The sequence below is a fragment of the Podarcis bocagei genome (genome assembly GCF_964188305.1).
Source record: "Podarcis bocagei genome assembly, chromosome: 15".
Classification (NCBI taxonomy): Eukaryota; Metazoa; Chordata; class Lepidosauria; order Squamata; family Lacertidae; genus Podarcis; species Podarcis bocagei.
In genome coordinates this window covers 16,889,705-16,914,562 of record NC_138141.1, presented here as the reverse complement: position 1 = coordinate 16,914,562, position 24,858 = coordinate 16,889,705, and the positions used below count along the sequence as shown (strand labels likewise).

General features: G+C 50.9%; 4 protein-coding genes across 7 annotated transcripts; 1 reads left to right on the top strand and 3 right to left on the bottom strand.

The window, feature by feature from the left end:
* Positions 1–889: 889 nt before the first annotated feature.
* Positions 890–10,968, bottom strand: ARCN1 (archain 1). Its single transcript, XM_081172322.1, has 10 exons — positions 10,807–10,968; positions 8,796–9,059; positions 8,265–8,444; positions 7,948–8,153; positions 7,409–7,570; positions 6,766–6,931; positions 3,725–3,872; positions 3,435–3,543; positions 3,129–3,333; positions 890–1,977 (listed from the first exon to the last, which is right to left on the bottom strand). Exons 1-10 carry the CDS (start codon positions 10,807–10,809, stop codon positions 1,888–1,890), a joined length of 1,533 nt encoding a protein of 510 aa, XP_081028448.1. The 5' UTR covers positions 10,810–10,968; the 3' UTR covers positions 890–1,887.
* Positions 10,969–11,127: 159 nt separating this feature from the next.
* On the top strand, positions 11,128–15,343 carry IFT46 (intraflagellar transport 46). Of its 2 annotated transcripts, none has more exons than XM_081172327.1 (12): positions 11,128–11,284; positions 11,364–11,460; positions 11,568–11,644; positions 11,801–11,934; positions 12,975–13,049; positions 13,132–13,225; positions 13,756–13,884; positions 13,992–14,110; positions 14,285–14,351; positions 14,507–14,567; positions 14,747–14,832; positions 15,008–15,343. In XM_081172327.1, the coding sequence occupies exons 1-12, from the start codon at positions 11,231–11,233 to the stop codon at positions 15,101–15,103; spliced, it is 1,089 nt and encodes a 362-aa protein (XP_081028453.1). In that variant the 5' UTR covers positions 11,128–11,230; the 3' UTR covers positions 15,104–15,343. The 2 variants fall into 2 exon arrangements, with proteins under 2 accessions (XP_081028453.1, XP_081028452.1); XM_081172326.1 differs by having other exon boundaries at positions 13,989–14,110.
* A 280-nt stretch (positions 15,344–15,623) lies between these two features.
* Positions 15,624–20,093, bottom strand: TMEM25 (transmembrane protein 25). Of its 3 annotated transcripts, XM_081172324.1 has the most exons (8): positions 19,650–19,930; positions 19,227–19,556; positions 18,699–18,989; positions 18,292–18,423; positions 18,179–18,209; positions 17,739–17,839; positions 17,552–17,638; positions 15,624–16,187 (listed from the first exon to the last, which is right to left on the bottom strand). In XM_081172324.1, exons 1-8 carry the CDS (start codon positions 19,702–19,704, stop codon positions 16,114–16,116), a joined length of 1,101 nt encoding a protein of 366 aa, XP_081028450.1. In that variant the 5' UTR covers positions 19,705–19,930; the 3' UTR covers positions 15,624–16,113. The 3 variants fall into 3 exon arrangements, 2 of the variants coding, with proteins under 2 accessions (XP_081028450.1, XP_081028451.1); XR_014002512.1 differs by lacking the exon at positions 15,624–16,187 and having other exon boundaries at positions 17,614–17,638; positions 18,131–18,423; positions 19,650–20,093; XM_081172325.1 differs by lacking the exons at positions 15,624–16,187; positions 17,552–17,638 and having other exon boundaries at positions 17,721–17,839; positions 18,131–18,423; positions 19,650–20,093.
* A 1,149-nt stretch (positions 20,094–21,242) lies between these two features.
* TTC36 (tetratricopeptide repeat domain 36) lies at positions 21,243–23,559 on the bottom strand. Its single transcript, XM_081172328.1, has 3 exons — positions 23,299–23,559; positions 22,267–22,455; positions 21,243–21,747 (listed from the first exon to the last, which is right to left on the bottom strand). Exons 1-3 carry the CDS (start codon positions 23,405–23,407, stop codon positions 21,449–21,451), a joined length of 597 nt encoding a protein of 198 aa, XP_081028454.1. The 5' UTR covers positions 23,408–23,559; the 3' UTR covers positions 21,243–21,448.
* Between the last annotated feature and the right edge of the window lie 1,299 nt (positions 23,560–24,858).

Here is a 24,858-nt window from a genome sequence, read left to right as displayed (position 1 = left end):
AGGCAAGTTGCATGCACATCTTATCCTTCTGAAAGGTAATTCCTTATTCATTATATTTCTTCATTATTTGGTTAGTGTGGCATGGTGTCCTATCCAGTTTTGCCTCTACCATGGAGTTTGATGGCTCTCAGTAGCAAAGGGGTGCAACAAGAGCCCCATATTGGTCTGTTCACTGAACCTGGAATCTATGCAAATGAAGCTCTATTATATGTTACAAGTACCCAGCACCTTTTGATTTCTGGGTGCTATTCAACTGAATTGTATTCCGAGAAAACCCATTTATTTTAATGGGACTACTCAAGAGTATGACTAACAGTGGTTAGCAGCCCCATTCCAAAGCTGAGAATGAGTGTGTCTGAACTGTTATCGTGGTGCCTGGGCTCTGCAGTTTGGTCCATGATGGAAATCAGAGACACAGCCTCAGATGCCTCTGCAGTCTTAAGACAGTACTCCATTGTTTGTATTTACATATGCAAACTTTTGTCTTGTAGAACTTTAGATTTTACCAGAGACTGATATTTTGCAACAAGGACCCTCCACCCCACATTCCATGTTTCTGCAGAAGGGCAAGGAAGTCACTTTGGCCTTGGAGGCTGGTAGCTCCCAGCCTTGCTGTTTGTCAGTGCATGGCCATACAGAGCAAGCTTCACAACTGTAGCAGAGGTAGGCAGAGTGTCTATATATCTTACAGATACACATGTGTGTCCAGCATCGCCACTCAAACCTTGAGCCGATTCCCTGTTCCCCAAACTGAGCTGTCAACAGGAACCTAGAAACAGCTGCTTCAAATGCTCTTCCATGCCAGCTCTGCGTTTAGTTCCCCACTTATAATATTAGCTCTAAGATCAGCCCCCGTCCCATTCCAGGCAGCTACATAGCTCCACGCATCTCATTTTAGAATAGTCTTTATTGGATTCAGGGGCAGGGATTCTTTTGTGTACACTGGAATGTGTTATAGGCCCTAGCTCTTTATGTTACAGGGTTACAAAATCTTATTTAAATATCACTCTTCCCCCACCCTCCTCAATGTAATTTAAGAAAGAAAGAAAAAAGCCTCCTTTGGTGGAACTAAACTTGACTCCATTTTAAAAATCAGACAAGACAACTCTTGAACACAGCTGGATCAGTAAGATTCGTAGCTACTCCTACAGTACAGGCCTAGACCACCCACCCCTGGGACATTTTGGAAAGGGCCACATCAGCAATGAGGCAGCGTGGGAGAAGCTGGTGACTTCTCTTAACAGGTGGGCGCAAACTGGCACATGCCCAAAGCCACTTGGGAAGTCAGTGCCTGCCGCCGCCTCCACCTGCCCCAATCAATGGGCAATTCAAGGGATTCCCAAGCAGGGAGGGTCAGAGACAGTTGCTTCTTCTTCCTCCTTTGGACAGGCAGCAGCTTCAAGAGAGTGAAGTGTCTTCAGAGAACAGTCCAGGAAGTGGACAGTCAGGAGCAGTGGGGCCAAAGGTTCCCTCACCCAGCACCTGGTGCAGGGAAAGGGGTGCCAGGGGCTGACCTCTGCTTCCTGCCAGGTTAGAGGTTGCTGGATGTCCAGGCTGGTTTCCCCTGACCAATGCTGGGATTAAGAGCCATTCACCTCCCATCAGAGTAAGGAATAGGTAACGGAAAGGGATGCCTTGGGGACAGGGAAGGGGAAAGTTACTGTGAATTAAAGCACAGGAAGAGGAGGAGGAGGAGTGTGCCTAAGGAGTAGGGAGGCTGGCTGAACCAGAGAAGCAAGCAGCCTCTCCCTGCCTGACTGGTGGTGACCTTGGAAATGTTGGTGGGCGAGCAAACATGTCAGTGTCCCCTGACACAGAAAGGGTTGCATCCCTCTCCCAAGAGACTACAGCCTCAAAGTCTTGCTTGCTGCTTCCCTGCAGCAACAGTTACAGGATCTCATACTTGTCCACGAGGAAGGTGGTCTCTGTGGAGAATCTCACAGGACTGTTCCCATCTACCTGGGTCACTTTGGTAACCTGCAGAGAGGAAGCCATATGGTCAGTCAAGATGAAATAGCCTGCTACTGGTCTTGGATCAAATTGCTCTTGTAGTACAGTGTTACCTTGGTTCTCAAAGACCTTGGTACTCAAACAATTTGGAACCCAAACACTGCAAACCTGGAAATAAGTGTTCTGGTTTGCGAACTTTTTTCAAAAGCTGAACATGCTCCGTTTTGAGCATTAAGCTTCTGATTTGAGTGCCACACTTCCGTGTTGTTACGCTGAGGTATGTCTGTTTTTGCTACGTTTTTGTGGCTCATTTTTTGTGACTGTGTGGAACCCAGTTCAGCTACAGACTGATTGTGTGATTGCAGTACATTGTTTATTGCTTTCAATTTATAGATCAATGGTCTCCTTCGATAGTAAAATTCATGTTAAATTGCTGCTTTAGGGGTTTTTTTAAAAGTCTGGAATGGATTAATCCATTTTGCATTACTTTCTATGGGAAAGCGTGCCTTGGTTTTGGAATGCTTTGGTTTTGGAACGGACTTCAGGAATGGATTAGGTTTGAGAACCAAGGTACCACTGTACATGCTATGAGACCAAAACAACTCTCAAGGTATGCTGACCTGTGCCTCTCCCTTGCACACTTCAAAAGGAAAGAGTTAAAGGCTCTCTCCCCCCCCCCCCCAGTGAAGGAGACACTTTGAGGAAACATTATTAGCCTATAAAGGGACAAGGACAATCTACACCAATGCGTCCTTTACACACATAGTCATGGAGCTAAATAGGACACACCTCAAGGGAAGCCACTCCCGTTGCATGCAGAAGACCTGTATTCACTTCCAGTTAAAAAGCTGATGCATCCCCACCCACTTTCCTGCCCTAGACAGTGCTTGTGTGTATGTGCAGGTACAGGGGGAAGGGTGTGGCTTGCCAGCTGTTCTGGGTGCCTTAGCACACAATTGCCAGGCAGCCCCCTGCCCCCTTGGGAGCTATACCACTGCCAGGAGGATCCTTTTCCCACCTCTGCATTTTCAACGTTGGAAAGGAAAGCCGATTGCTCATCGCACTTGCCAGATGGAGAGCATAATTGTGGGCCGTATGGAAAGCCAGGGTATTTTCCAAAATAGAAGCAGGCAGCAAACAGGACCACAGCCTCCACTCGAGGCACTTCCCAGACTCACCTGGATGTTGCAGTAGTTCTTCTTGGAGACGAAAGAGACGTGCACAGGAAAGAAGTCATTTGGCTGCCCGTTGATGCTGAACTCCAGGCTGCCGCTCTTGTTTTTGGCATCGATCACAGGCAGGCACCACTCGAGGATGTTTCTCCGGCTGTCGTGGCGATACTCGCCATCAATCTCTCCAATCACAGGAGCACCCACGTTGGACCTACAGAAGCAGCAACGAGTGACCACTCAACTCCCTTGCATCAAGGCTGACCTTGCAGCTGGTGGGTGAATTGGGGATCAGGAGGTGCAATGACTACTCACGGCAAAGGGATGGCGATCACCACGTCATTTAACTCCAGGTTCTCCTCTTGCAGCTCATACTCAATGTTGACATCACAGCCACTCCCGCTCTCTGATGGCCAGCAGTTAACTAAGACACAAAAAGCACCCCTGCTCATCACATGACCTTCTGCCAGCAGCAATGGGCTCTCCTGAACAGGGACAGGAGGAATGTCTACTGAACCAAGGGAGCTGTGCCTGGTTCTAGGCTCATGGGAGAGTTATGTCCATCTGCCCCTCCTCAACGCCCAACCAGATGTGCTCACACTTACTTGTCAGTGGAATGAATGACTCCTCTGTGGTCTGCAGCCGCCACTTCAGGACTCCCACATCACTATTTATGGGGAAAGACTTCTCTGGGTTCTTCAGGCCGATCAAGGACTCTGCCGTAAAAAGCCTCTTGTCAACATTGGGGTGAGTCTGAAAAGAAAAAAACTGGTAAGATTAATCTGTAGATCCAAAAATTAATTGTGCCATGCTCCAAATTCTGGAAGACTTTCACTAGATTAGAACACTAGCCTGCCACTCAAATCTAGAAAGCATTGCCCATGCACAGCATAGACAGGTTGGGAAGCTCCTTAAGCACAGGCAAGAATGGCGAATCATTCGTAGCCAAAGCCTCCCATAAGAACATACAAACTTTTTCTGTATTGTCACCATTATCTGCCTCAGTTCCTCAGACTCCCATCCTGTGAAAGTTAGTTCAGGGGGACTTCCGGGGTGGCGCCACCGGCAATGGCGGACTCCCTCTGAACTGGAGGGACCAGCTCCGCATGAAACGGGTCTTTTCCGCTGCGGCGTAGCGGGGACCCTTCTGGAAATCACAGGCGGATGAAGCCTGTGACCGTGGGACTCGGCGGGCACCCTTAGCGCCCCCCCCAACCCACAAAGGAACCCACAAACGGGCTACGAAGTGAAGAGGGGGAAGTGGCGTGGTGCTGTGAGTTAATTGCTTTTTCTGTGGAGCGAAGCCACATAGCCGTGGCCGGAGAGCGCTGCCTTTTTCCTGGGACAATTTGGCATCTAAAATAACCAACCGTGAGTACTGGAACATTAAATATTTGGACTTCAAATAAGAACTGGCGAAATAAAAAGGAATTTGGACTTTAAAATTAACCCTAATTTGGTACTGAAACGGGAAGGTTTAAACAGGAAGTCACCCTTCCGTTTCCTTGTAGTCAGACCAAAGCAAAGACAACGCAAACTAGAGCCTTAAAAATCACTTTTAAAGGATTGACTTTCATCATTTAAAATCGCTGAACCCCCCTTTGGTAGCAGGAGAAGAAGGGGGACTTTTTCCTGAGCTGTTTAAACCTGCAGAAGTGAAGCTAAAGCAAAGTAATTTTCCACCGTCCTGACCCTGGAGCGGGGTGTCAGATTTGATGTTTGAAGCTCATTGACCAGAAACAAATGTATTTGACAGATAGTTAAAAGAAGAGAAACATTGTGAGTCCATTGTTTCCTTTCGTCTTTTAAAAGAACAAATATGGACAAAATATCTTAAAAAAGAAACTTTGTTGCTATTGTTTTCAAGGAAAAGAACAACCAGAAGTTTTCCCCCCTAGAGGGGAACTGTGAAATTGTAAGTAAATCCTGGGAACTTGCAGCTGTTACTGATTACAACTGTGGGAAAGGATTTGTGACCTTGTAGGACAATGCCTTCAGAAGCACTGTTGGGTGCTTTCTGTAAAATAAATGCCCTATTGGATCAGTTAAGTCAGAAGACGGATTTTATGACTAATGCGGCCAGAACCTTTGAACAGGTAGTGGGAAACTATATGGAGCCCACTCAGGAACCAAAACAGGAGCGTGCCATGACAGAACAACTGAAAGAAGAGGACCTTGCTGAATCTTGGGCGCCAGGAATGGAGGGACTTTTGGCCCAGCAGGAAAATGAGCCTTTGGATTTGACAAATGAACTTGGAAAAAACCAGATTTGGAAAGACAAAGTTTGGATTGATTTGGAAATGGGGGGTTGGACTGACCCCCCCTATGCAGGGATGTTTGGACTTTCCGAGTCTGGCAATGGGCCGTCAGAGGTTTGGAGCTGCTGGGACTCCCAATCTTGGAGGGAATCTGAAACACGTTTTAAAATACCACATGGAGTCTAGTCTGGACTATGAGAAAGAGGCTGATTTGTTGAAATGGGTCAAAAACACTACCAAGCTGGAGTTCCCACGAGTGAAAGGAAAATATGAAGAAGAGCTGCGGAAGGGACATGGAAGAGATTTGAAGGCCTCGGATATAAGATCACCAGGTTAATGTGCCAGACTAATGGGTTAAAAAAAAAGGACTGACAATCCCGGGACCGGGGAGAGGGGACGCTGGAAGCAGATTGGATTGTTTTTTTTGTTTTTTTTTGTTTTTATTATCAGAAATGTTTTATGAACGTTGGAAAAATGTTGAAATGAAATTACTTGGCTCTTGTAAAAATGTTTAAAGAATCAGGTAAAAAGGTTATGGTTATGAGAAGCTAGTAAAAATAAGACTTAAGTCTTAAGTTTTAAGGTTTTTTATAAGATAAGATGAAAATAGAGTAAGGTAATGTAAGGACAGAATACTATGAATTATGGAAAGGATTTGCTGTGACAATTATTAATCAAGATACAAGAGATGGGAGGAGGAGGAGGTCATGGAAAGAAGATAATGAAATTCGAGAATTTGAAAATGATGGTTTTATTTTTTATTTTTCTGTTTTTGTTTTTTTTCTTTGTAACTTTGTCTTTTTATTTCTTTGTAATTTAAAAAAAATTCTTTTTTCAATAAATATATAAAAAAGAAAGTTAGTTCAGGAACAGAGATTTGCCCAATATCTTCCACTGTGAAGACTGGTACATATAATTAATTCAGCTTCTTTAATAACTCCCTTCTCTTCAGCACACATTTGACTCCCTTGTCAACCAAAGGTTTAGCCACCTTCCTAGCCAGTCTCTAATACTAATATTACTCAAGATTTTTTAATTGTTGGTTTCTATGTTTTCAGAAATTTGCTGTTGCACTCTCAGTGTCTTGTTCTACCCCTGCCCTGTTTAACCCATCACACATGTTTTCGACTTAAATCTTCAGCCCTATTCCAAACCTAATGCTCTTTAGCTCCTACTGGCTTTATACCAGCCATCAAATTCTTCCCTCAAAGACAGGTCTTGGGAGTACTGCTAACATCAGAATCAAGTGCAGCAGAACTCTAGTTAAGAATGCCTTCCACCCCACCCATGGGGCTCAATTAATCCCCACAACTTGTATCACGGACAGCACCTTTCCACCTGCATGGGCGGCAGTAGGAGCAGCAGCAAGGCCAGTGGGCCAGCCATACCTGGAGCTGCACCCCTTTCTTGTCCTCATTCTCAACGTGGATGCGAATCCGGGAAAACTTTTCATCCAGGATCCGCAGCATGATCATGCCGTGGAGCTCCATGTTCTGCAGCCCTCCATCCCGGCCGCAGGTGAGCGAGATCTTCTCCTCTATTTTCATGTGCACACTAGAGAAGAGAAAGCCTGAATCACCCCTGTGCATTGCTCTGCACTGCCTTCCCTTTGGCAAAAGTAGGCAGGTCCAAATAGGATGTGGCGGTTTCGCTCACACTGGAAAGGCCCTCCTTCCAAGAGTGAATCTCCCCAGGCTCTGCTAGACTAGATGAGCTGCTTGCACTTCCCATCCTTTAACCCGTTCCCCTCTCCACCCCAACATCATTCCCTCCATCCCCTGTGGCTCAGGGTAGTGACTAGATCAACTCCCCCCCCACACCGTGTTATGTGCAGGACTTATACCTCAAAGAGGTATCCCTCACTCCTCACTGGGACACACTCTGGGCACCTGCCCAAAATTCTGTCAACTCCCAAGAAAGCCACGCCCCAAAAGGAAGGTTAAGGTTGATGATACCAGGCGGTCTAGGAAACCACTCGAATCCCAGCCACAGTTTCACTGTCTTCTCCCACCGCAGAACACAAAAACCTACCTCTCCATGTTGATGGGTGGAGCTAGAACAGTGGCTACTTCTGAGGATCGCTTGCCAACCAAAGTGACAATGTTTTCTCCTTCAGAATTTAGCTTGTCCACAAAATTGTCCACTTCCTTCCCTTTTGCGCCAAGCTTGAGTGCCTTGTTTGAACCAGATGGCCTAAGAAACAAAAAGCAGTGCAGAAGCTTTTGAGACATCCTTTCTCCACAGAAAGAACCCAGAGTGTCTGAGATTCATAGTGGCAGTGTTGCTACAGCCTTCCCCTTATCCTCATGCTCTAAAGTTGCCCTCTCAGGAAGGAAACACGCACGGATCGTATGTACAGTATGGCCACCAGAGAGCAAACATGTCATTCAGCTACTTGGGAGACACCGAAGCAGCCCCCCACAAGAACAGTCAAAGAAACCCAGAGGATCCAGATTGGAGCACCATCAATAGTCTCAAAAAGACCCAGAACTCTCCCACTTCTGAAGGTGGCCACTCATGGCAACAAGAGGTCCACAAGCCCTCACCTGCTTCTTGCCCAACCTTTATACCTGGTAGGTGTTGGAGTCACTTTTGGTCGCTCCGTCTCAATGATGGTTTCGGTAATCATGGCAGCTGTGCTGCCTCCTGACATGGCAGAGCTTCCAAAGCCACCAAACCCTGGTGCTTTGGTGCCCCGGCGCTCAGCATCCCTTCGAGCTTGCTGCAGTTCCTTGGCTTTCCGACGCATCTCTGCCTTGGCCTCCCGCTCCTGAGTCTATATATACAAATGAGAAGAAGAGGACAAGAAAGGAATTGATGGCCTGGACCAAATGCACCAGAGACCTGGGCCTGGAGCGTAGGAGGCCACAGAAAGCTTTTGGCCTACCTCACGGACAGCTCTGAAGACTTTCTCCTCATGAGAGTCCATCTCAGTAAAAGTGCGGATCTGGGCCAGGTTGACGTTTTCCCGGTAGCCAAGGGCAACAATCTCATCAAAGGCAAATATCAGATCAAAGCAGTGCTCAGAGATCTCATTCTCCTCCAGGGCTCGACAGTATTCTGGGATCTGGAGGGAGTCAGGGAAAATGGCATTCTAATGAGGCAAGGCAACCGTGGCCAAAACCCACTCCACACATCTTCATAGACTTGCAAAGTCCCCAAGGCCTCTACACCTTTAGCTGAACCTTATTGGTCCAGGAGCCTGTTTCAAGGGCAAAAATTCTCCCAGCTAGCTTCCCACACTTATCCTAATGTGATCAGGTGGATCAACTCTTCCCTTTCCAATTCCAGTATCAAATAAGTAAGCTCAGCAACACAACCCAAGGAAAAAGCAAGCTCCATAGGACAGCTGCTCCATGTGCAAACCCTCCCCCCCTGGGTATTTTGCAAGCCAGGCAGCTTGAAGCAAGATCCTCACCACTCTAGAGAAAAGCCGGAGAGTTTCAAGGTCCTCCAGGATGTTGCTGTTTTTTGTGGTGATCAGGACCATGTAGAGTTTCTCCATGGGCTGGTAGACGTAGCGGACGCTCTCTGTCTCTACGAATGTGTGCTGCTTCCCTGTGTTCATGAGCTTGGGGAAGGCTGCCAGCAGCCCCTCAATGCGGGTCCGTGTCATCTCTACAAACTGGCGTGAGACGATCGCCTTTCCGGCTTTCGTACAGACGGCAGCTGCCAAGAGCACCTGTGGAGACAAGAGCTTTTGTCAGCCTCATAACTACATAGAAGAAATAATAGCCTTTCAGTTGAATCAGTGGTCAGCCAAATACCTATGTGAAGCCTGGAACAGGGCCTTGTGATTAGGGCTGGGCGGTATATCAATATATCATCCAACACTGGTTTGAAGTCCACATCGTGATGTTGTTTTCATAATTTTTGACCTGACAATATATCGCAAATCATGATGTGTGTGTGTGTGTGTGTGTGTGTGTGTGTGTACTTTGCAAAAATCACAATGTGGGGAAAACCGTGAAGCCAGCCAAAGCTACTCTCGATTCCTGCAGTCCCCATTAACTCTGCCAGCTCAGCTCTCGCCAGCAAAAATCATGATGCGGGAAAAACTGTGAAGCCAGCAAATGCTGCTACATAGTAGTTCCATCCTTATTTCAGACATGATATATCGGTATATCATGATGTTTAGCTGGTGATATACCATGATGTTGAAAACTAGGTATCACCCAGCCCTACTGACAACTGGTAAGCAGAGGTGGAAGTAATACATATGAACTGTGCCTAATAGCCATCATTAGCATTATCCTTCCTTTCCTGCCTTATGAGCAAGGGGCAAAGGTTCACACAAAGCCTGTCATTTTCTTCCTATAACTCAAGGAGACCTCTGCCTGAACTTTGGTGCAGAAGAGCCACGTTTAATTCACTGCCACGAGGTAGCTTTGGTTAGGCCAATGTCACTCAGCCTAACCAACCTCAGAAAGCTGTTGTGTGAAGAGCCACCATTGTTCTGAATTGTAACATCTCAAAAGTCAAAGGTTTGTATTAAGGAGATACAAATTAGCTGGCCCGTAAGAACCATGGCATAAAGTTAAAAAATCTGAAATTGCCAACAATTTGCGATTCATGCCCAAATAATTCACAATTAAAAATATATATGAAAATTTAGCAGGCGATACTTGACTTAAATGGAGAGATTTTCTATATTATCCAATCCAAAAATCACTGTAGAGCTGACAGAAGCCAAATTTCAACTTGCCCCAACCTTTTGCTCTAAACTAGTTTTGCAACATGATTTGCACAAAAAAAGAACCCTGCTGCTTCATCCTTGGCCAAGCTGACGGCTTCCACAAATGCTCCGCAACTCCTGGCGTTTGACACAGGCTTTTGCAAACCGTGAAACATTTTGACACCAGAAAACTCACTGGTGGCTGTTTTTACCCTCCTCTCTCCCCCAGTCTAGTTTCCCTAACAGAGGAAAACCTGGTGGTTTTTCGGGGGAGCAAGTGAAAAGTGCAGTTGCAAGATTTCTGTGCCTACCAGTTGCAGGGCGCCTTTCTCAGTCCCAGCTTGGAAGTAGTATCATCGCGACAGCCTCAAGGCTGCCTCTTGTGACACGTTACCTTCCACCGGGCTCACGGAGGGAGGTGTTTGGGTGGCGCAGGCGGAGGCCCTTGAAAAGCAGGCAGGCTCCGGAGGGGCTTCCACAGGCCCTCCTCCACCTTTGGCCTCGGGAAGACGTACCCCTCGCCCCGGGAAACAGCGCTTCGCCCGCGGTGTCTTGGGAGGCGGCCAGGCAGCCGGCAACGGGCGACCGAGGAGCACCCACGGCCGACGGCCCGCTGCTCACAAGGGTGGCCGGAGAAGGAGGAGCCCCATGGAGGCCAACGGGATCGAGCAGGCCCCGCCGACACCCCCCCCCTCTTCCCCAGTGGCAGCCGCTGACCGCGGAGGGCAGCGGGAGGCCCCGGCCGAACACTCACCATGGCGAAGGTGACGGCGAAGATGGCAGCAGCAGCAGCGGCGGCGGCAGCGTCTCCGTTTCCTCCTCTCCCCTCCGGGCCCGAGCGCCTCTCCGCTCCTTCTGCCTGCCACACAAGATGGCGGCCCCGAGCCACGTCTCCCAGGCGGAAGCGGCGGCGTCACGCACGCAGAGGGCACGCCGCCACGCCCCTCGCCCCAACGGGTGTCCGCCAGGCCCCGCCCACCCGAGCCCATTCGCCGGTGGCAGCACCGCCGCCGCCGCCCTCCCTGCCGGTAGGGGCCGCTGCATCCCCTCGCTCGCTCCGTGGCCACTCTAGCGGGAAGAAGGCGAATTCTCGCGAGGGCCTCGTCTCCCGTTTCCCTGGAGACGGGGCCGCCTAGGCCTCGCTCGCTCGCGGGGAAGACTTGGTCCTACTTGGCGATATGGCGGGTGCGCCGCCGCCGCCGCCCGCAGCGCCGCCTGAGTCCGGCCTACAGGTGAGGAAGGGCGAGCCTTTCGCGGGCTGGGTGCTCAAGAGGATCCGGCTGACGTCCCGTTTCTCTCCCCACCTCCTAGACGCGGATCGTGGAGAACCAGCCTTACGATGAGAGCCTGGAAGTCAACGAGACGGAGGACGTGGCCAGCATCTACGCGCCCAGCCCTCCGCAGCCAGGTATGGGGGGCTGGGACAACGGGGGCAGCGCACACGGTCTGGGGGGGGGGGTCGGGGGTCGCCCCCTCCGCCTCTGACTCGGCCCTTCTCTCCTGCCCCCGTCTCAGGCCCTCGCCGCGTCCGCTCCCAGCACAAGAGCCTGGCCGAAAACAGCAGCGAGGAGGACGACGAGGAGATACTCAAGGTACCCACTGAACAGCAGCCTCCTTCCCTCCCCCCCCCCGCCTCCCTGTTTCCTGCCTGGAGGGCCAAGGAAGCAGCGGGCTGGGGTCGTGGTGGTGATGGGGCCGCTTGAGGGCCGAGTTGGCTCCCACTCCTTCGCTTTCCCCCTCTCCCCCAGGAGAAGAAGGCCTCCCAACTGGCCTCCCAGCCTCGTTTCAGTGGGAACGAGGTAGAAGACGAGGACGACGACTCTTCAGAGACAGACTCTGATGACGATGACGACGATGAAGAGCACGGCGCTCCTCTGGAGGGGTATTTGCAGGGTGGGGGTGCTGGGAGCCATGTGGGGAGGGGGAAGTTGGCTAGGAAGGGCATGTGCTTGGCTGCCAACATATTTGCTACTTGGTAGTAAGCTTACATGCAATTGTGCCCTTGTTTCCAATTGGCATGGAGTGCGACAGCCTTGAAGACTAGACTGCCCAGGAAGATGCTTCCCTAAGTCGATTAATTTTGGTGGGGCAAGGGATGCCTAACCGCCAAGGATCCAATGAGCAAAAACAAGTCCTGGAGCCTTCCTTGGCCTTCAGCCTCTTTCACCCACATACTCCCTGCATAGGCCAGTTGGAAAGTTGAGAAGGTTCCTGTGTGATAACTTTCAAGCACTGAAGTCACACGTTTTAAGTGAGGGTTTGCTGGCTTCCAAAGGTCCCCATATACTGTCATTTGGGTAGGATAGCAGTCCATAATATTGGGTTGGGGAACCTCTGGACCTCCAGATGATGCTGAACTACAACGTCCATTATACCTGACCATTAACCACACTGGCAGCTGGGGCTGATTGGAGTTGGAGTCTGGCATCCTCTGAAAGGCCACTGATTGCCCACCTGTTCTGTAATATAGCAGGCAGGTAGAAGATGGTTGAATGTCCAAGCAGATCACGTGTCCCAGGAATATAGTGGCTTAGCTAGACCAGTCAGTCTGTTTGCTGTTTTTGGCAGCCTCACCCCTACTAAGCTGTGTGCTACATTAAATGTGTATCTGAATGCAACTTACAGGTTTTAAAAAATGGAGTGTGAAAATAATGCAGTTGCTGATATTGCAGCAGGTGTGGAAGAATGTAAACCTTCCCCAGTGCGGTCTTATGGAAGGTGCTATTTGCTTCAGGAGGAAATATCTTTGGCCCATAGGGGTGGCAGTCTTGTTTAAGAGTGGTGGGGTGGATGGAGGAGAGTGAGAATGCAAGCTGGCTTTTCTTTGTTTCTCCTTGGAGTCAGACTCTCCCTCACCCTGCCTTTGAATACATCCTATTTCCATTGCCTCCTGCCCAGCCTCACCACTGGCTCTTTCCCCAGGGCATACAACTCAGCAGATTATGACTACCTGCCAGTCTCCCTGGAGATCAAGGAGCTTTTCCAGTACATCCGGAGGTAAGGGGTAATGTGGATCTTGGCCACATTGTGGGCAGGCGTGTCTCTTTTCAGGCTTCTGCTCATGGTGTCTGCCCCTCAGGTATTCTTCACAAATGATTGACCTGGAGCACAAGCTGAAACCTTTCATTCCAGACTTCATTCCAGCTGTTGGGGACATTGATGCCTTCTTAAAGGTACTGCATTCATTCTGACACTCCTTTCATTCTGCATTCATTCTGACACTGCATTCATTCTGACACTCCTTTACTGGCTGAGAACTGCCACACAGGACTCTTTCCCTGCAATGTCCATAGAGAGCTGTCACCTCTCTATGGAGGTGCAATAGGGCAGCACTGTCAATGCTTTGCCTCCATACCCATAGTCAACAGTGCTGAAAGGTTAGCTGCTTTGCAGAATCCTTGTAGATAAGTGGGAAGAATTTTTGTTGCCCTCAAGTGATGCTTATGGCTTTCCCACTGAGCATCTGTTTGGCCACTGAGAGGACAAAATGATGAACTAGAGGGGCCTTTGGTGTGACAGGGCAGCAAAGGTTTCTTTCAGATGCTTGGCTTTCTCAGCAGGCAGGGCCACATTTTGTTTGTTATAGTGATTGACCATTCCCAGCAGAAACTCTCTTGACTGGTCTTGTTCCTGGGTGTGTACATGAAGAATAGAATAATGGAAACTCTCACGTGCAAAGGACACCCTGGCTTGTTTCTCATAGGTTCCACGCCCTGATGGGAAGCCAGATAATCTTGGATTGCTGGTGCTGGATGAGCCATCGACCAAGCAGTCCGACCCCACTGTTCTCTCCCTCTGGTTAACGGAAAACTCTAAGCAGCACAATGTGGCCGTAAGTGGGAGAGAGGGTGGGTGAAGTGACTCCTCTTGGATGCAAGACAGCCCTTGGTTCTGTTGAGGAGGCACATTGGGGCATGTTCTGGTCTCTGTTTCCAGCAGCAGATTAAAGTGAAGAGCCTGGAGAATGCTGAGAAGAATCCCAAAGCCATTGAGAGCTGGATTGAGAGCATCAGTGAGCTGCATCGCTGCAAGCCCCCAGCTACAGTCCACTATGCTAGGTGGGCCTCTTGGAGGGAGGGATGAGTACAAGGGCAAGGGCACGGCCTGCCAGCACTCAGCCCCACCTTTGCTCCGTGCTGGAGGTGGGGGAAGAAAGCCAGTCTGCAAATGCACCCTCTGTGTGGAAGAACCATGGCCATTTCAAGCTGCTCCCTGGTATTTCTTCCTTGTAGACCCATGCCTGATATAGACACGCTGATGCAGGAGTGGTCCCCGGAGTTTGAAGAGCTGCTGGGAAAGGTAGTGTCTGCCAGCTGTCCCCCTCTCCAACTTCTAGTTTTGGCCTGGCCTAAGAGAGGGGGCTTGTCAGCAGGAGGGAGAAGCTTGTGGGCCTCTAAAGAGATTCATGCAGAGAAAGAGAGTACTGAGCTGACCTTTCCCTCTCTGCTTTTCAGGTGAGCCTTCCCACTGCAGATATTAACTGCAGCCTGGCAGAATACACAGACATGATATGTGGTGAGTGCCCTTTTGCTGATGTGGTGCTCACCTATACCAATCCTTTTAGGGGTAGAGATCTGCTCCAGTCGGTGTCGGAATTGGCCTCTTCTCAAAATGCCCCTCAGCTATGCACCACCGAGCAAAAGTCTCCTTGCTTGTTGGAATCAGACTAAATAGCCATTATTTTTTCTCTTCAGCTATTCTGGACATTCCTGTCTACAAGGGCCATATCCAGTCCCTGCACACCCTTTTCTCCCTCTACTCAGAATTCAAAAATTCACAGGTAGGAGACACAAGGATCTGAAGAGCAGCAGCTCTGGTCTGGTGTCCATGTTCATGTGGGGGCACTGCTGAATGGATTGCTCCCTGCGTCTTTTCCCCAGCCTCACCTGGAGCGGCCTTGCCCTAGCTCTGCCTAAAATGATGGTGTTCTCCCTGCCCCCTTCTCTCTCCTGCAGCATTTTAAGGCTCTGGCTGAGGGCAAGAAGGTTGCAAGCCCTCCCTCCAATCCCCCCTCACAGGCTGGCGAGACAGACATCCTGAGCTTTACCTGAGACGCCTGCCTTCCTGCCCCAGGTGGGACCTGTTCCAGAGAAGTGCCAGCCTGTGGTGCCGCAAGGCCTGAGGCCTTCTTGTTTGGGCAACTGCTATTCAGGCTTCCAGTGGACCTAATGGAGCACAGTCAGGATCTGGCTCAAAGGCCCCTGACCACTCAGAAAGCCACCAGCATCTCATCTACCTTTCTTTGTACAGCTTCTGTGAGAATTTGCCTTATTAAAGTTTTGCTTATAGTGCTACTTTGTCCTTGAAGGAGATTCACAGCTGTGGAGGGTAGGCTGCAGTCTGAGTTGTGGATGGACTCAGAACAATTTCAGAGTACTGTGGCTATTTGGGGCTCTTAAAGTGTCATTTACCAGCTCAGACACTGGCCAGCTCAGCCCATTGAGCGTTGCCAAATCTGTTAGTGGTGAGCAGACACAATGTGTATTTCCTTCTGAGCCCTGCCTCTTTTGCCTGGGCTTAGGCTTTGGTTCCCTCCATTGGCTTTCTGAAGGGGAAGGACAGGGACGGCACTTTGATCACAGCCATTTATTTGTAAAGTGCAGAAGCTACAAAGCAGCATGCTTCAGCTTAGTTGGCAGCAGCAGCAGCGCCGGGGCTTGCCAGTTTCCCGGTGGCCTGGCTGGTCCCCTTCATGCCAAGGAAGAGCCATCACATGCAGATTGAGCCATCCCTGAGGTTGGGAAGAGGAAGGAGGAGTGGGCCAACCGATGGCTATAGTGGGAGGGATATAGTGGGAGGGACGTTCTTCAGGGGAACACGAGTCACTTGGTGGGCCTAGAGATGTACTGCAGCTTGGGGTGGGGGCAGCCCTTGGCAGCTGCAGGTCTTCCTTGGACCACAGTCATCAATATCCTTCTTTCAGGCACTGGGGCCTCACACATGGGATCTTGCTTTAGAGGTGCAAGGCCTCTTCCCTGCAGTTCAAGCTGCCTTGGAAGTCCGCCTCCTCAGGACTTCCGCTGCTGCTCTTCACACCTGCTGGTGGGTGCAGCAACAGCCCTCACAGCCAGATCTCGTCACTGCTCATGCTGGAAGCTCTGTAGATGTATCCAACCATAGGGTATCGCCCAAAACCTGCAGGGCCAGAGAAACTGAATTGGGCTACTGACAGATATGCAACCCCAGCACATACTGTTTGAGAGGCCAGATTTCAGTTTCTTTGGCCTTTTTGTTAAGAAAGGGCTGAGTATGTATATCTGAATGGGTGTAGGCAGTGTCTTGTAAGCCAGAGTGTGGGGAGAGCCAAACAGCATTTGCAAGACTCAAAACCGGTGGTTCAGGGCCCTCCCTATGAGCATAATCCAGCCACAATCCAGTCTAACTGGGGAAGAAGGCTACAGCTGTCATCATTTGGCCCAAAACCTGGTATATGGAGGTATATGCTGCTTCTGAATGCCAAAGTTCCATTTAGCTATTCCAAGGAATTGCCACTGATAAGACTTCAGAAACTTGCTATCTTTTTAAAGCAGTGGATCCCAAAGTGCAAGTCTAAACTGATGTGATATGGCAACCCCTTGATTTACATCACATGAATTTTGGGCCTTAAAAGTCTTCTCTGCCACCAGAGTGGTTCCCAAGTGTTAAAAATGAAAGACTCGAGTCTTTCTGATGTTAGAAGTGTTGACACAGGACTATAAAACATCAAGAAATAGAAAAGCTGTAAGAGCTATTCTTCATACTGGTTAAGGATTACCAGCAATGGTTATTTTGTGTTTGCTTATAAAGCCTGAGACCCACTTGCAGACTTCACAACCCATAGGTAGGGAAACATTTTAAATTGATAATTCATTATGCATTGTATGAAAATGGCCTTTACCTCTATCCTGAAGCTCCCGCTAATCAGATTCATTGGCTAACGTGTTATGAACAACCCTACCACTTTTGTCATAACAGGCATACTTGTGTACACCCCTGTTATGAACCCTCATCTTCTTGACTAAAAAGCCCCTGACTTTGTACTTTTTGTCATAAGAGAGCTACTCCAGCCCTCAATAATCTTTTGAACGTTTTCCAGCTCCTCAATTACCTTCTCTGAGATGAGATGAGCAGAAATGGATGCTCTATTTTTATGTATTTATGGATTTGTATATAGAGATGCTATAATGCTGGCTGTTTTTATTTCAATTCCTTTCCTAATAACCTTTCAGGGAATTTGCCATTTTCATTTTCTAGTCACTGTGCACTAAAGATCTCTTTCCTAGTTAAGTCAAAGCATAATTTTTAAAATGGTTGTTCTTTTGTCTGACCCAGCTCTTCAGATTCCTCCCCAGAAGAAAGCATCTCTTGGGGGGGGGGGGGAGGCATCTGCCCAATATCTGGTGCAGCTTCCCTTAGCCCAAACTTGCCTCATTAAAAAAAATAAAACTGGTGTTCAGTAAAGAGGGCAAACTGAACCCCTAGCTGTAGAGAGCAGCCACCTCCCAGCCCTCACTTCTTACCTCTTTCTACAAGGGCAAAGTTGTTCTCTGGCTCAGAGCGGGCCTCTTCCTCCTGTTCCACTGCAGCTCCTTCCATCCTGACCTTGGCTGTAGAGGAAAGCGGTGTGGGGCTAGGGCCTTTCAATGCCTTCCCCCTCAAATACCTCCCAGCCCCAGGGTGAGACCTTCAGGCCCCTTTTCACCCTACCTTTGGTCTCGGGGGTGAGGTCATTGAGCTGTAGGTTGGAAGGGAGGGACATATTTGCCCGGGGAAGCCGTGCTGCCATTGGCCTCAGGTTGTTGGAGTCACTGTGGTGAGAGCAGAAGAATCCATTGGACTAGGCTTCATCTCTTTCCCCAAGGCAGATCTGAGACCACATTCTTTCAAATTCTCCACCCTGCTCCTGGTTCTCTGGGCTGTTCCAGTGAAGACTGACTGGCACCCTTCCAACTCGGTTCCTTTGCCACCAGGACTAGACTGTGGTCTCCTTGTGGCTAGTGCCTAGCAAACTGGGCCGCGCTCTTACTGCCAGGGTCCCAGTGTGGTGTCCATACAGACAACAACGACGGGAAGGCAGGGAGCAAGCAAAGCATTTTTACCCCAAACTTAGTCCCGCTAGAAGAGGAGCCTGCGGCTGGGAAGGTTACCTCAGAGGCAGCGGCGCTGGTGGGGCAAGTCCTGCAGGGTGAAGAAAGAGAATTGGGGAGGGCCAGTCCTGGCAGGGGGAGGCAGAATCCTGCTTGGCTTCCCCTGCACCTACCTGCCGCCTTCTTGCCCTGCCGGTAGATGGCACAGCTGATGAGACCACCAAGGGCTAGGACAGTTGCCAGGGCCGCCACACAGCCCACCACAAGCACCAGAAGGGAGAGTTCAATGCGGGTGTCCAGGAAACCTGAGGAGACCAGAATCGCCTGTCAGCGCTCTCAGAGTGTCTGCCACCTTCCAGCTCTGCAACCTGAGGCCTTGCCTGGTATGGGGTGAAGGGAGAGCCTCTTCCCCAGACTCTCAGACCAGTTATTGGGCAGGCTGTGCCATGCAGGGCACTTGCCCCAAGGACTCACTGCAGTGGGGGCTGACCCAAGCAGAAAACGGGAGGACTTGTTACTTACTTATTGGGCCCGTCATGCAACCAGGACCCCCAACCGACGGTGACATCCCAACCCCTACCGGGCAGCGGAATAGAGGAGTTGATGATGCCCACATCATTGGAGGCGCTGAAGGAGAAGTTCTGGGCCCGGCTGCTGAGCTGCACTTGCACGGTGTGGTTGGTGAGCCAGGGGTAGGTTTTGGTGTCCACAATGAGGAAGTTGGAGGTGTTCACCATCACCTGCCCATCCTGGTCCACCCAAGTGATGTTGGCAGGGGGGTTGGCTTGGACCAACACAAAGAGCACCAGGAGGAGTCCTGGCTCCCTCGCCTCTTCATAGTGGGCATCCATCTTCACGATTTCTGGTTTAACTGTTTTTGGGAGACACAAAACCAGACAGTGTACCCCTAGGCATGCCTGCAAAGTGCTGTCTTGAAGCAGGCAGGCTGCGGGGTGGGGGGACAGAAGGATAAGGCGGAGGTGACACCTCACCAGATTCATGGGAGGTAGGAAGCCCCGGTTGCAGGGCTTGGAAGTGGCAGGGCATTTCCAGGTGCCATCCATCAGTCGCTCACCCACCCACCCACCGGCCCGGGAACCCCTCTCACACTGCACGTTGAGGAGCACGGAGGCGTTGGAGACGTGGCCCGTGGCCGGGTCGGTGGCGGAGCAGTTGAGCTGGCGATCCAGGCGCCGCGCTGTCACCACGAAGGTGCTGCTGCTGCTCTCCTCGAAGGCGCCGCCGTTGCCACTGCCACTGCCGCCGTCGCCCGTGGCCAGGAACCTAGCGGAACCGCTGGTCTCCTGCCGCTCGCCGTTGAGGTACCAGGCCAAGCTGGGCGCCGCGGAAAGGCAGGTGAAGGCCCGTCTCTCCGCCTCCTGCAGGCTGCTGAACGACAGCGCCCGGCCGTCGATGGTGGTCTCGGGCTCGGCAAGGCCTGCGCAGAGCAGAGCAGAGCCCAACTTAGCCGGCTCGAGGGGGCGAGCAGTCATAGCCCGGGACCCCTGGGTGAAACGCGCGCCCTTCTCACCTGGCGGGGGGAGCAGCAGCAGCAACAGGGCGGACAGGGGGCTGCCGGGCGCCATACGCCTCCTTGGCCGCCGGCCGGGCAGCAGGCAGGCAGGCGCTCCGAGGAGACGACCTTGATGGGCTCCAGCTGGCAGGACGCGGGGCCCGCTGTGTTCTGGCTCCCCACACTGCGGAGCCTGCACCGCGCAGACCGGTGCCGTCGAGGCTGAGGCTGCAATGATTGGCCGGCAAGAGCCGCCCGCCGCTCCGCCTCCTCCTTCACGTGGGCTCCTTGGCAATCCCGGTCTGGATCCTTCGCTCCGCCGTGTGTGCGGGAGCCTCACCTTCTTCTTGGCCGACGACCACGCTTCGCAGGCGGGCCGAGGAGCTTTGCTTCGTAACAAACCCTCGAGGGCAAAATGGGGTCGGCCGCGAGCTTTTCCAGAGAACGGAGAGGGGGAGGCGCCTCTGCCGGCTGCCCGTCCCCGATCCGCTGCATGACGAAGAGGTGCTCTGCCAGAGCTGTCTGGCTCCTCCTTATTCCAAAGCAGCCTATCCCTGACATTCTTGCATTGCAGGGGGTTGGACTAGATGACCCTCGGGTGTCCCTTCCAACTCTACAATTCTTTGACTCCTGAGCTCACCCCGCCAGGGAAAGCTTTTGCCTTCGCTCCGTCTCATTTTGAGTTCCCACAGGCATCAGGAAGGCCACCTTTAAAACACCTGGAGTTTAAGACTGGTGATTCTGAGAAGTGATGGGGTTTATGAGTGCTTTATTAGTGTATAAAGCAGAACTTGGCCACATGAGTGTGTTTGGGGCAGGTCATCTTCTGCCATCAGGACTCCTAGATCTTTCCTGGTTAGTTCAGACCCCCTTAGCAGGTCTGTGAAACTTGGATTGTTATTTTTTAATCCATTGTGCATCACTAATTGCATTTGCCATTTTACTGCTCATTCACTCAGTTTGGAGAGACCCCTTTGCACAGATCTCGTGGGTTGTGAGGCCACACCAAGTGGGTCACAGAGAGGCTGGATTCCAGCTTAGGCTGAGCAGACGAAAAGGAGCATTGCATGTGTGTCTGGACTAGGTCAAGTTCCGGATGAGACACCCATTTTATCAATTTCTACAAATGCTCTGATGTGGCAGGAAAAAGGCAGGAGCCAATTTTTAATACGATACATATTTCTGGCCAGTCACATGCCTGTTCCTTTCTCCTGCCACATTGCAGCACTGGTTTTCATTTAGTAGTAATGCTAAAGCAACACTATGTATATTGCTCTGTTAATTGCCATTTTAGAATTAACAGTGGGCACTATTAGCAATATTAAGTATAAATTAAAAGTGAAAGTGGGTCCCATGTTGCAGCTTGGGACTCAGAGGTGGGTCTTGGGTCTGGATCTGTTGAATAACACTGCTTTAGAGCTCCTCCTACTCCCTGCATAGTAATGTTGTGACTTGCATTGGTTTCCACCAGTTTTCCAGGAGCAGATAAACAAACAGGCCTGTAATTTCCCAGATCCCTTCTGAATCGTTTTTTAAAAGTTGGTGCTACATTGACCGCTTTCCAGTCCTCAGGTATTGTTTCTCAATCTGAACAATTAATACAACATAAAATTACAATTTTGTCACAGAGCTCTTTATTAAGAAAGAAACAAAACTTATTACAAAGGTTTTTCAGGGTGCTTAATTTCCATAGTTTATTCCGGACCGTAACCCGATGGAACATTGTTTTTATATTATCTTTGGAGCTTGAAAGGTGAGGAGTAGCATCCCCAGCTTGCCTTTGGGAGAGAAACTGCAGGCTGAGCCCTCATTTGTCCTTAGCGACACACTTTCTCCCCAGAGGAAGCCTCCAGCTGAGGCTCTTTGCTTGGGCCCCTCAGTTTCTTTATCATTTCGGAGAGCATCTGATTGCAGAGGGCTGCGTACGGATTCATCAGGACCAGCTGACGACGGGCAAAGGCACTGCCCAGTCTGGCCGCTTGCTCAAAGTCCCTATGGGCCTCTTGCTCGTGGCCTTGCAAGCGCTGGATCAGCCCTCGCTGCACAAACGCCTGGCAGGCTACACGGCCAACGCCCCTGCTAAGCTGCAGTGCCATACCCAGGTCCTCCAGGGCACCTGACAGGTAGAGAAGAAATACATGCAAATGATGGAGGGGAACGCCATGGAACCTGCCTTGTGAATCATAGCAGAGATATTGCAGAAGGGGAAGTGGCAGCAGCTGTGCCCACACAGTGGCACCATCTTCAGCATGGACAGAGTTGAAATGGAAAGCAGTTGTTTTATTAAGATTGGGGACTGTTTTTGGTGGTTTGGGTTCCGCTTTAGGTAGCAGGTTCTTAGCTCAGAGCTTTGATTCTCGGGGACCTTGTAGGGCTGGCTGTGGCATAGGGAGATGCCCCAGTAGGTGAGTTCTCAAGCAAGCAGCCGCACCAATATTGAGCCCAGAGAACAGCTGATGGGAAGGTCTCTGAAAAGCCCTTGAAAAGGACAAGGGACGTGGTGTTCCCTGTCCAGGGGGTTTGCTCAGCCCTTCTTTTGCTAGGCTCAGGCTACACAGCAGACATGGTGCCTGTCCCAGGGAGAGGGCCCCCATCCTCTGTGTCAATGCAGAACAGCACTGCCTTGCTCACTTACTTGCTGTGTTGCCCTTGAGGCGGAAGGCCTGGGCCCGGTTGTTGTAGGCTGCGGCTCGCTCAGGGAGCAGCTGAATGGCCCGGTCAAATCTCTCCAGGGCCTTCTGCAGGTCTCCAGCTTCGGCAGCTTCAATGCCCTGGATCTCTAGCTGAGTGGCTTGTTTCAGGAGCGCCGGGTCAAAGGTTGCTTCTGTCTCATTATGAGGAGAAGCACAGTTTTGTTAATAGCTCCAGGTCAAGGGCGGGGGGACAGAAGACAGCTAGACTATATAGGCATGCAACCCCCCCCCCATCCTACAGCCACTGGAACTTCCACTGGCCTCCAATCCAGTGCTAATTACACGGCTGACTACATCACAACCGCTAAAATGCAGCCGCTCAAGAGAGCCCAGAAATTTCTCAGGGACAAGGGGACAGAAAGCCTGTGGGGGAAAAGCCCACCCACCTTCTCCAGGGCAAAGTGCAATGAATTGTGGTCAGGTGATGATCAGAGGTCAGGCTGCACCACCATGGACGTGAAGCCTGCAGAAGAAGGCTGGCAAGTTTCTGAAAGCAGCCTCCCCCCACTGCAGACCAGGGGTGCCAACTTGGATAAAATATTTGGGGGGCAGGTATAAACCCCAACCCACCATAATCGATTGCAAGACATGGTGCACACACACAATTTGAATGGCAATGCCCATCAACTTTTGGGTCCCCGGACCCCTTCAATATTTTATAGGTGGGGGGTGTCGAAGGGACCTCGGCCCCTAGGAGTTGGCTCCTATGCTGCTGATGGTGAGGAAGAGGCCCTCTTTTCCAGGGCTATGATATGAGAGCCTTGTAAAGGCCTCCTTAATGAAAAACAGAGGGATTTGCTGCTGCTCCAATTACACCGAGATGGGTAGGTGGGGCTTTCCCCTTTGCAGCCCCCCACCATCCTTGAACCTCCACTTCTTGGCAGTCTGAAGCTGCTCTGATGCCTCCGGGAGCTCAAGGTAGAGACAGGAAAGCCCCTGTCCCCTGCCCCATCTCATGCAGAAGCCAAACTCACCTTCTCCATTGAGGGTCTCCCGCTCCTCCAGCTCATCAGAGAGGTCGCCAAAAGGGGCGTCGGGGTGGAATATGCTTTGCAAAACTGCCCTGTCGTGTGCTGTTGCCATGTCGGCTCCTGTGGATGAGATCTTGAGTGACCTGGGAGAGCAAGTGGGGGGTGAGAGAGAGAGGGGCTGGCTTACCAAGCAGCCAATAGCATTGGGGGAGGAGATGGGGCAATGCCCTGCTGCGTCTAGGTCTAAGTGGGTGCTGTTGCTGGAGATGAAACAGGGAGTTTTTTGACCCCCAAGCACACTCCCAGGGCTGGGGGAGGAGCAAGAAGGGCGGGAACTAACACAGTGGAGGAATAAAAAAAAAGGGAGGGGCGCACACATACCTCCAGCCAGTCCAGATGCTTTGTCACAGAGTTTCTAGCAACACCGGTGGAACAGCAGGGCTGGAGAAAGGTCGACCCAGCCGCTTTCCCTGCTGCAGTAAAGACCAAATTTTCCTAACAGCCTTTGGGGGATTTCTGTAGCTAATCCGGATTACATTTGCTACTGTTTTGAGCCCACGTTTTACTATGCTGTGTTACGGAGTTCAAACCACGAATCTGCTGGACTGGAAGGGGCTAGGATGCAGTGCAACTGCCCTCCACAGCAGAGGGGAGCCCATGCTGCTGGGAATCTGCTGCTGCTGCCAGAAGTTCATCTGTCCACTAATGGGCAGCTTGGTGGGTGAAAGTCAGGCCTGCCACTGATCCGCCTGGCAAAAAAGGGGCATGTTAGAAGCCAGCTGGCTGCCATATACAGTGGTACCTTGGGTTACATAAGCTTCAGGTTACAGACTCTGCTAACCCAGAAATAGTACCTTGGGTTAAGAACTTTGCTTCAGGATGAGAACAAATATCGTGCTCTGGCGGTGCGGCAGCAGCAGGAGGCCCCATTAGCTAAAGTGGTGCTTCAGGTTAAGAACAGTTTCAGGTTAAGAACGGACCTCCGGAGCAAATTAAGTACTTAACCCGAGGTATCACTGTATATGTAACCCCTGCTCAAGACTGCAACTATTCCAGGATGCTATGCCTACCAAAGGGGCAATGCACAGGGACATGTCCCATGGGAAACAACGGGCTCAAGCCGATCTGGGAAAATCAGCTCCCTGCCCCTCTCACCGGCTACCCTCATGGTGGCATGAAAGCACTCTCCAGATGTGGAACCATGCAGGCAATCAGAGTTTGACAGGATATAAACCACACCTGTGCCAGCCACAATTATTGTTTCTCTTGTGCAGTGACACTATGCCAGCTGCACTTCTCTTGCGGGGACTTTTGAGCTTGGGATGCATTCCTTGAAATGCTACTCTTGCCATGCACAAGGCCAGGTAAAAGAGCGAGCAGTCTCAACGCATGGATGAGACCAGTGGTGTCAGGAGGCAGGGCATGGATTTGCAAGATGCCAAGGGACACGGGTGGCGCTGTGGTCTAAACCACAGAGCCTAGGGCTTGTGGATCGGAAGGTCTGCAGTTCGAATCCCTGCGACAGAGTGAGCTCCCGTTGTTCAGTCCCAGCTCCTGTCCACC